The sequence below is a fragment of the Mytilus trossulus genome, chromosome 2 (assembly GCF_036588685.1).
Source record: "Mytilus trossulus isolate FHL-02 chromosome 2, PNRI_Mtr1.1.1.hap1, whole genome shotgun sequence".
Classification (NCBI taxonomy): domain Eukaryota; kingdom Metazoa; phylum Mollusca; class Bivalvia; order Mytilida; family Mytilidae; genus Mytilus; species Mytilus trossulus.
This window is the reverse complement of record NC_086374.1, coordinates 25000834-25012525: the sequence shown is the minus strand read 5'-3', so window position 1 is coordinate 25012525 and position 11692 is coordinate 25000834. Positions and strand designations below refer to the sequence as shown.

Below are 11692 nucleotides of genomic sequence, written 5' to 3'. Positions count from 1 at the left end.
AGTTTTATGTAATAATCATAAATAGTTTCTGAGAAAATTTTAAGCAATAACCAGATATTGTTTTTGAGACACGGCGGGACATGTGAAACCCCCTGTTTTGTTTTTTTTACAAAAAACTAAATATCATTAACGGTAAAATTTTGAATCAAAACCAAAAAGTATACAGATCTTTAGATTAATGTAAGAAAGAAGTGTGCAAAGTTTTAAGCAATAATCATAAATTATTTTTGAGATACGGCGCGACATATGGCACGCCTGAACCACTTTTATAGATAATCCTAAATGATCTCAGATAAACCAGGATTTTCTCAGATAAACTAGGATTATCTCAATTTTTTACCTTAAGCTCAGATAAACCGGGATTATCTCGATTTTTTCAGATAATGCCGGTTTATCTCAGAATTTTCAGATAAACAAGGATTTTCTCCATTATGAATTTTCTATATTTTCTCAGATAAACTAGAATTTTTTCGAATTTGAATTAAGCTGAGATAATCTTAGTTTATCAGAGATAAACCGGGATTATCTGAGAAAATCCGGGATTATCTGAAAATTCTGAGAAAATTGATTATCTGAAAAAAGGAGCCAATAGAAAGTCACGACACATTGGAAGAAAATTTCATGGTCATAAGGGATAAGATATAGAGACCATGGAGCATCTATACAGACAGAATAATGAAAGATAAGGCTCTTACGGGAAAAAAAACCTCCCCTGTTTAACAGAATACTCAATTACTCCAAAATAAAGTTTTAAATCATCACCAAAAAGTATACATATCTTAAGATTAATATAACAAAAAAGTGTGTAAAATTTTAAGCAATAATCATAAATTGTTTTTGAGATACGGCACAACATGTAAAAAAAAACTCCCCCTTTTTTACAAAATACTCAATAACTCAAAAATGACATTTTGAATCTTCACCAAAAAGTATACAGATCTTTAGATTAATATAACAAAGACATGTGTAAAGTTTTAAGCAATAATCATAAATCGTTTTTGAGATATGGTACGACATGTAAAAAAACCCTCCCCCTTTTTTACAAAATACTCAATAACTCAAAAATAAAATTTTGAATCATCACCAAAAAGTTTACAGATATTAAGATTAATATAACTAAGAAGTGTTTAAAGTTTTAAGCCATAATCAAGAATCGCCAGTTTTGAGATACGGTACGACATGTGAAAAAAACACACCCCTGTTTTAGTTATATAAAGTGCCGTAACTCAAAAAGTTTTAATCTTATTTTCACCAAAAAGTATACAGATCATTTGAATGACCATCAAAAGAAACAACTATGTTAAGTTTCATGAAATTTGGATAAGTCGTTCTCAAGTTACGGTGCGACATGTTCACGCCGGACAGCCGGACAGACGGACAATTTGTGGACAAAATATGCCATTTCAACATTTTCATTTGGGAGCTTTCATGGGGAAAATCACCCGCAAATAGTGACAGTTGGCAGGTATGCCACAATGATGTATGATTTTGTAGAAGAAGACGAAGCGTGTTTCTTGTTCCAATTTAGGTTAGTATGGATTGTTTAGCCAAGATAATCAAGTTGTGGATATTTCTTTTTGTAGTAAATGTTGCTGAAGAATATAGTTGAATTTTAATGGGATTTTCTTGGTTGTTATCTGAATGACCGAACACTTCTCTGGATGGAATGACATGGAAAAATCCTGCGAATCTAAGTTTTTTTTAATTTTCGTACTGATATGCTAATTATGGTGTCGTCTACCCAAAAAAAACCTCAAGAGTGCTGTGTTTAATATATACACAAGGAACAGAACATGACATTAACTGTTCCTTGGGGGAACACCAGATGTTTATTTATTATTTAAACTAGTGATTAGAACTTGACTCCAGTGAAGGCGAGTACATGCAATATTGAACTGATTTGTATAGACTAGTGTGTTTTAAAGTTGTGTCCCAGGTTATGTGCTTACAAACATTTATTGTGGATGATATGAAACCATTGAAGTTTCGTGAGAATCATTTAAATTTGCGTTTGTCAGGGTATTTAAAATGTTTCAAGCTTGACTGTCCTATCAGTTATAAACATACATTGAGTCCATTTGATATAAACTTTAACAAAAATTATCCTGAACAAAACGATGGCAAAACTATCATTACCCTGCTGGAAAACTAATATTTCGTAGTTGTTTTTTTGTCCCGTTCGACATGTATGGCGCGGGCATTGCTGGTGTACGTACAGCTAGCTAGTCTACAAAATGCCTGTTACCGCTTATATATGTAAAGTATTCATAATCTTAGCCGTGTAGTGTATACTCAGTACAGATTTATCGAAACTGTATTATAATATTCGCTTAAAATTCATGATATGCAACAGCAGATGAAGAGGCTACTGCTGAAATTTCAATTCAGTGAGCTTTAAATCTAGAGGATTACAGCTTTTACATTAATGCTAGCAAGACAAATCTTTGTTTGGCTTGCTTGCTTTGTTTGTATCAATGTTTGCTCAAGCATGACAATTAAGATAGGCGGGGCTTCAGCTTCTATACATCATACTTAATTTTACTGGGCGTTATGTTTGAGGTTATGGACACTAAATTTTATAACATCACAGGATGACAAATATAAAGCGCAATCGCGTAGAAACGGAAGCTAAAAAATTGTATTGTTTTTTTTCGAAGATATGCATTTTCATCATCCAACTTTAAAGACTATCGTCAAGTACTTTAAGTAAAACAAAATAGCTATTCGAACACACCTACTCTGATTTTGTGATTCACCTTCTTATATTAGGGTGTGTTTGAGATGAATATTTTGTCTTGAAAACGTACAAAGCAAGAATATTTGATACATCATCTCGCTTCAGATTCTATCATTTTTATATAGCAAAGCTACAGGTTGCCTTTATAACATAAAAAAATCACAGTACTAGAAGATGAAATATAATGGTCAAATGAAATACCTAAAATTTAGTGTCCTTAACCTCAAACATAACGTCCAATAAAATCTAAGTATGATGTATACAAGCTGAAGCCGCCTATCTTAATTGCCATGCTTGAGCAAACATTGATACAAGCAAAGCAAGCAAGCTAAACAAAGATTTGTCTTGCTAGCATTAATGTAAAATCTGTAATAGGAAGAAAATAGTTGACACAAATCAAGCAATAAACTGTCTCTATATATGAAGTTAAGGTTTGGATTTTGATACCACACAATCATAATAACAAAATGGACAATACATAAAACAAAACTTATACAATTCTCATTATTTATCAACAAGATTCCATGATTTATTCTAAATGAGTTTGCGCCAATTGTCGTATATAATGATCTATAATGGTCTATAATATTGAAGCAGACCGTCAGACGATTATATATGGTTTTAGTTCATAAACTGTAGTAATAGACAGTTATATTATATTCAGATCTTCTTAAAGTTAGTCAAATGCAAAAAAAAACACCTAAAAAATATCATTTGATATGTTGTTTATGACATGACAAATGCGATGTTTGGAAAAACCTATTCTATCACAGCAACTTTCTCAATAGAAAAAAAAACATTATTTTCAATATGTGTTAACAATATATATAACTGATATACGTATTGTCCGATAAAGGTGGAGCTATTTACTAGGCAGATGTCAAATATTGGAATTGCGATGGAATTATATAAACTGTCCCAACTGAATTATTCATGCTAGACTTTGACAATATTACACAGGTAACGGTCAGATCGATATTCCACTTAGAAATTACCTGCAAATGTCGATTTCAAGATAATATGATTTCAAAATAAAGGCAATTCCAAATCGATTAAAAACGTTGTATATACCATCTCACTAAACATAATTAAATACAACACTACATCAAAAGACGGCTTTAATATCACATTAACTTTAACACGTTTTGGCGAGCAAATAACAAACTCAGCTACTTCCGGTACAGCAATACTATTGGATTTGGAATGGATTCTTAATATCAGGTTTGTAGATTTTTATATTTTAATTTCCTGTAGAAGACTTTGACCACTTTCTACTTTGGTAACAGTACACTATAAATATATATTTTTTCAGCAAAATCAATACTCTAATTTTGAATATAAACAGCAACCGTGGAGCAGACGAGGAAGTGTTTACAGATTTGTGCTGGTTGTTTTACCCCAAGCGATTCAGTTTATTAGATTTTAATATTAGTCTCTGTGTCTTGATCGATAAATTACATTTTGCATTCAATCAAATTATTGTGTAGTTTGGTTGGAAGCTTTCTGTTGGTTACTCCGACACATTTTAGTGTATCTTGTATGAGTATAATGATGTAAAACTATGTGTATATGAAATGAAATTTTATCGCAGTCACCTGATATATAAAAAAAATACATATATGTGAAGAAAATTCACCTTGTATAATATGGATATATGTGGAATGATTGCCCTGAAACAAGACGGGTGCAAACAATATGTATTAACGTTTTAATGGTACCAAACCTTCACCCTTATCTGAAACAATAATGTTACATCACAACATAGTAAGACACACTATACAATATCAATTGATGTGGCATAACTCAATCAAAAGACATACTAACACAAGTGAACATGTATTGAACGAATAAATTTGTTCTATGATACATTATAACACGAAATCAGTACTGAAACCGTGAATGGAGGAAAAATTAAAGTAACAGTATTAAAGTTCAAGGACTTACTAGTCGACATATATGTCTAGTATATTTCTGGCAATATATTATACAGATTTGTTAGAAGACATACTAGTCGACGTATATGTCTAGTATATTTCTGGCAATATATTATACAGATTTGTTAGATGACATACCAGTCGACGTATATGTCTAGTATATTTCAGGCAACATATTATACAGATATTTTTAGAGGACATATGTCTAGTATATTTCTGGCAATAAATTATGCAGATTTGTTAGAGGACATACTAGTCGACATATATGTCTAGTATATTTCTGGCAATATATTATACAGATTTGTTAGAGGACATACTAGTCAACATATATGTCTTGTATATTTCTGGCTATATATATTATACAGATGTGTTAGATGACATACTAGTCAACATATATGTTAGTATATTTCTGGCAATATATTATTCAGATGTGTTAGAGGACATACTAGTCGACATATATGTCTAGTATATTTCTGGCAATATATTATACAGATGTGTTAGAGGACATACTAGTCGACATATATGTCTAGTATATTTCTGGCAATATATTATACAGATGTGTTAGAGGACATACTAGTCGACATATATGTCTAGTATATTTCTGGCAATATATTATTCAGATGTGTTAGAGGACATACTAGTCGACATATATGTCTAGTATATTTCTGGCAATATATTATACAGATGTGTTAGAGGACATACTAGTCGACATATATGTCTAGTATATTTCTGGCAATATATTATACAGATGTGTTAGAGGACATACTAGTCGACATATATGTCTAGTATATTTCTGGCAATATATTATACATATTTGTTAGAGGATATACTAGTCGACATATATGTCTAGTATATTTCTGGCAATATATTATTCAGATGTGTTAGAGGACATACTATTCGACATATATGTCTAGTATATTTCTGGCAATATATTATACAGATGTGTTAGAGGACATACTAGTCGACATATATGTCTAGTATATTTCTGGCAATATATTATACAGATGTGTTAGAGGACATTCATTCATTCATTCGTATCTTTAGATATAGGAAGATGTGGTGTGAGTGCCAATGAGACAACTCTCCATCTTGTCCATTTGTGTGATGTGTTTCAGCTTTTGATTTTGCAATTTGGTTAGGGACTTTCAGTTTTGAGCTAAGTATTTTTGTGATTTTACTTTTTGATATATATATATTTTCTCTCAATTATTGTACATTTTTTTTTATAGGAAATGTATTTCTTTTTATTTTCTAGCAATATTTTGCACTGTTCTGAGTAGTGGACACATCAGTCGACATATGTATGGCATATTTTCTGGAAATATATTGTATTTTTGAAATTCTTATGCTTTTCTACCCCAGGAATAGATTACCTTAGCTGTATTTGGCAAAACTTTTAAGAATTTTTGTCCTCAATGCTCTTCAACTTCGTACTTTATTTTGAAATTTTAACTTTTTTTTGGATTTGAGCGTCACTGATGAGTCTTTTGTAGACGAAACTCGTGTCTGGCGTAATGATACCAAAAATTGAATCCTGGTATTTATGATGAGTTTATTGTACAGTTCTTAGAGGGAACGAATCAGTCATCATTGTGTTTGATACATTTTCTGGCAATATATATTAATGCTTAATAGTTCTTATTGTTCTAATTTGACAGGTGACTGGTATATTTTTGGCAATTAACTGTACATATTTTTGAAGGATACATCAGTCATAAGGTGTTTGATATATGTTCTAGCCGTATATTGCACAGTTCTTCGGGTTGACAAATCAGTCATCTCATGTGTTTGATATATTTTCTGGCAATATATAATGCTTTATAGTCCTTGTAGTTCTTTTTCGAGACAGGTGACTATATATTTCTGGCAATATGTTGTACAGTTCTAAGAAAGAACACATTAGTCATCATGTCTTGATATTTTTTCTGGTATTACATAATGCTTTAAAGTCCTTGCAGTCTTTTTGACAGGTGATTGGTACATTTCTGCTTAGACTTCTATAAAATGAGTTATAGTAGTCTCAGATTTTTGGCAATATATTGTACAGATTTGTGAAATGATACATCAGTCATGAGGTGTTTGAAGTCTATTTTTCTGGCAATATATTGTACAGTTCTTATGGAGGACACATCATGCAGTCGACAGATGATTGATATATTTTCTGGCAATGTATTGCACAGTTCTTCGGGAGGACATATCATTCCTCTTTATACATTGTATGTGCCTTTTTTTAAATGCGTTATTGTAACAGCATAATGTTATGGAGGTGCAGCACATTTCTCGACTCCTGTACTACCGGTAATCATTATTTTAAACATAAATAATATTTGTATACATTATAGATCATTGTATATTCATATATGTAAATTTCCTGTTTCGTATGTTCATTCTGAAATTATATTGATCACAAACATGACTCGGCGTCCCATATTCTCATCTGTACCACACCCAGCGGGTTGTTTATGTGATTTGTTGACATAGTGACAATATCACTGGGAGAACGTAAAATCATCACAGTCGATCAATGTTCATTACGGTTTCCAAATATATAGTTAAATATTGAAGTTACCAACAGCAGAGCAATTAACTCGTAATGTTTATTGCCGGAGACAGATTAATTATTAATTACAAAACCAAAGGCTGTCATTGTCTCTGTAGTAATCTACACGATTCTTGATGTGTCATTATAACTATTAAAGTGAAACATCTCGAATGATATATTGTGATTTTTATCAATTTTCCTTTCCAGGGAAGATATAAAATTGAATTATGTCATATAAATGTTCAATGCTGCATAGGGTAACCAAGAGACGTTATGAAGTCAAGTGTTAATCGTTAACTAGAAATTGTTTTAGATGCATATTAAAGTGAATAACTGTTTTATTCAGCTTAGCAATACATTCTTTTGCTGTTTTAAACATAAACTGAAATAAATCGGTACTAAATATAAAATGATGGCAAATATCAGTGGTATGTCGTCTTTTATATCGGTCGTAAAGAAACTATAGTAATTCTACAATTTCAAGGAAAGGGAGTGTTTAACATGAAACCTTTGATTACAACTGCTGGTCTGTTGTAAAAGTTTAGCCGAACTTTCTATCGTTTGTATATTACTATTACATCTGAGACTTTATTTGTAATAATAAGAAAGGTTGCATGTCCGGGATAACACGTAGACCTCTGCGATTAGTAAAGACGCATGCATATCTTTCATTCTGTAAAGTACCTAGTACTTAGATCATACCACCTCTCATGATTTGCCGTAGAAGTGTTTTATAGTTAATTATTGCTCATTGTTTAAGACCGTGAAGACCAGTAGTTTTTTACATTCTTGTACTTTTGTCTGATGGATATTTGACTCCTTTACAATCGATGATAAACCAGGTCTTATTATTAAAAAAATAGTTGGAATAATGTTGACGAACTTGTGAAGTCTGTCCCAAGCGATCAACCAGTACTAGACTACGTTACTTCCTGAACAACTAAAAAGAAGACCATATATATATATATATATATATACTTTCCGGATGCATATGGCAAATTAAAGACATATCCGCAATGGCGTGAAAAAGAGATCCGATTAGTCAAGCAATTAGTATTTTTTTGGTCATTAGATCATTTACAATCAAACATTAATGAATTACCAACATATGTCGCATGAAAATAATAAAAGCTATATCGGTTTCCTCTTTAACTCTGTCCGTTCTCGTCCGATATAGACAAAAGTTTAGTCATCATCGATCCATAGCACTTATATAAACACGGGTCCTTTTAATATTGCGACTTCTAAAACAGGAAACAGTGTTTAAGTATAGTGGCATTTTATTCCGATTAAAAATGGATAAATTGTATATGCGACTGCAAGTAAGTAACAAATTTAATGAATTGGTGACATAAACATGAGATTTTTGTCATTTGTTTTATTGTACTCTTAATATGTTTACATCCTAAACACTTTGAAGCATTTTTTAAATGAGTCAATATTCTCAGTAATTCATAATTTATTCGGCAAACAATAATTTAGGGAATAAACGTTCAAATTTCGTAATTGGTACATTTTTGTAGACTACAAAAAATGTACCAATTACGGTAAATGAACATATTTTTTCCTAAATTTCAAAAATGTCATTCATTTTGTCGATTGACTATTCATTTTCCTTTCTTTCTTTTTCTATTCTAACACCTTTCTTTTAAACTTCACTGCACACTTGTTGTGGATGTTGACCTTCTATTTTTGACTAATTTTACCTATAAGATTAGAAATAAACTATAGAAACAAACCAACAAAAACACAATCGAGTCTGAGCATTTTAATACTAAGTTCCTAACAACCATGTTGAAGCATTTTGATTTATTGCACGAATGACAATTGACAAAAAGCTGACACTCGAAAGTTTTATAATTTTTAAAGAACCAGTTTGGGAAGTGAAAAAAAATATATAAACATATTATCGTCGTCTGATTTGATATTTTTCTTCTCTTTTCAGAAAACTAGATTAAAACATAAAATGACTGAGACACCTTGCTGGCGAGACGAAGTTTCTAGAGAACTGTACAATTCTTTAGAGGATATGTACAAACACGACAGACACACTGACACCAAACTAGTAGTCGGGGACAGGACATTCAATTGTCACAGAGTTGTTCTGGCAGCCATATCGCCGTACTTTGATGCAATGTTTTCATCAGGTATGATTGAAAGTCAAAACGGGACAGTGAATATTCAAGACTGTAGTGTTGGTATTTTTGAAAATATCCTAGATTTTATATATACAGGGAGAAAGGTCGTGACATTTGATAACTGTGAAGACCTTTTGAAAGCAGCGGCAATTTTTCAAATGCGACAACTCCATGAGAAATGTGAACAATTTCTACAGAATAATCTGATTTCAGACAACTCTTTAGGTGCATGGAAACTTGCGAAATCTTACGATTGTCCATCTCTATGTACGAAGGCTTGGACACTGATTTTAATGAATTTCACTGATATCTGTAGGTCTGAGGATTTCCTCTTTCTGGACAAGGATGATTTAATCAAAATAATAACGGACGACAACTTGAATGTAACAAATGAGGAGGTAGTTTGTGACGCAGTATTCAGATGGCACGAATCAGATGGATCCAAGAGAAAGGAGGAAATAATCCAACTATTCGAATATCTTCGTTTACCGCTCCTGGGTTCAGAATATTTGTTACACGAAGTCGAGCCAATGGAACTAGTGAGAGAAAACGCTAGATGCCGGGAAATTGTTAAAGAGGCAATAACCTACCATATGTTGCCAGCAAGACGTTCAGAATTCAATTCAGATAGAATTGCGTTTCGAAATCATTTGACAATGGAAGAAGTTCTGATTGTCTTAGGAGGTTACAATAGTCAGTCTGAGAAAGTTGTAGATGTGTTCGCATACAGCTTCCTTCAACAAAAGTGGTTCTTTCTTACACCACTTATGTTTCCGTTAGGCCGTGAATTCGCATCATGTGTATATGGAAATGACATTTTTGTTTCGGGAGGTTCACAAAAATTAGATTGTTTATTGCGATATCGTTCCGAAAATAACGAGTGGTACCGATGCACTTCACCAGTACAAGGAAGACGTCGCCACTCGATGGTGGCTCTCGGAGGTTCAATTTATGTCCTAGGAGGGTATGACGATAACATTAAGGAAGAATCTGCCAAAACACTTTCGAGTGTCGAAGAGTATGATATAAATCAAAGAACGTGGAAAAAAGCGGGACATTTACCGAAAGCTGTCCGTTCAATGTCTTCTACTGTGTCGAAAGAGAAGATCTTTGTGTTTGGAGGCATCTTATCCGACGACAAAGAAACAAAAGCGATTCAATATTTTGATACGCGATTGCAATCAGGATGCATTGTTGCAAATCTACCATCGCCATGCAAGCTTTCACGCGCAATAGTATCCGATAAAAATATGCATGTCGTATGTACCGACGGAAATGTGATTTGTGTACCCGAAGACGGAAGCTGCCGAATTGTTACAACAATTCCAAATTTTCAACGCAGAAGATTTTGTGCTATTCATCATAAAGGAAATGTTTTGATTTTGGGTGGAGAAAGTGGGAATTCTATTCACCAAAACATTATTTCAGTTGACCTATCAACTAAACACATTGATCAAAACAGAACTACCGTTATTCCGCCTCGAGCCAATTTTGCAGGGTTAAAAATTGTAATGCAAAAAAAGTTTTTCACGAGAGAATTTGTGATGGCTGAAAAGTAATCTTAATCATTGTAATGTTAAATGTGCTTTACTTCTGAAATTGTTTTTCTGGTGGCTGACAATCAAATGTGTTTTTTTCTGTTCAATGCATATGTATCTATAAATTTATTTCAATCAGTTTGACTTATGGCATCTAATTTATTTAAACAATGAGAAAATTAATTAAAAATTAATCAAACTCGGACTCAAATGGCCGGTTTGCACATATTATTTCTTCAATAACTGATGGATATATAAATAAATCCTAGAAATTGGCAACATGAAATAAGAAAAAAATAGGAAGCAAATGTTCTTTAAAGATTTAAGGATCTGAACTGACGTGTTGGTTACACAAAAATAGCGTTAACTTTGCCGGTACATTTTGCTAAAAATATAACTAGCCATTATAAGTCTAATAAAATGGGGATACATTCGTGAAACTATTTCATTATAAGTTAACAGGTGCACAAATTAGATTAGCAGATTTATGTGCAACCTTACTGTGAAGTCTCAGGGATCTGGGTTGAAAACATAGGAGGGACTGATTACTCAAATAGGTATCCAATTATCCTAGTCTGATTGTTGGCATCACTAAAATTGAGAATGGAAATGGGGAACATTTGAAAGAGACAACATTGCGACCAAAGAGCAAACAACAGCAGTCTTTAACATAGCTTTAACTTGCGCTTTGCGTTCCCTAGCGATGGGGAAATGAAGACTGACACATTCAATCAACAACTAACAAATATAACAAACGTAATGATTCGGACACTTATGTACCAGAGATACAACTGTCATGACTA

The 11692-nt window shown here is 32.5% G+C and overlaps 1 protein-coding gene across 2 annotated transcripts; it reads left to right on the top strand.

Moving 5' to 3' along the window:
- Positions 1-3654: 3654 nt before the first annotated feature.
- On the top strand, positions 3655-11027 carry LOC134706825 (kelch-like protein 21). Of its 2 annotated transcripts, none has more exons than XM_063566128.1 (2): positions 3655-3958; positions 9159-11027. In XM_063566128.1, exon 2 carries the CDS (start codon positions 9180-9182, stop codon positions 10908-10910), a length of 1731 nt encoding a protein of 576 aa, XP_063422198.1. In that variant the 5' UTR covers positions 3655-3958; positions 9159-9179; the 3' UTR covers positions 10911-11027. The 2 variants fall into 2 exon arrangements, with proteins under 2 accessions (XP_063422198.1, XP_063422197.1); XM_063566127.1 differs by lacking the exon at positions 3655-3958 and adding an exon at positions 8341-8535.
- The last annotated feature ends 665 nt before the right edge of the window (positions 11028-11692 follow it).

What these genes read in the sequence shown, in the direction of transcription:
- LOC134706825 (XM_063566127.1), top strand. Translation starts at nt 8,509, where the DNA reads ATGGATAAATTGTATATGCGACTGCAA. An exon ending in AATTGTATATGCGACTGCAA is followed by an intron (nt 8,536 to 9,158) that starts GTAAGTAACAAA and finishes TTCTCTTTTCAG; the next exon opens with AAAACTAGATTAAAACATAA.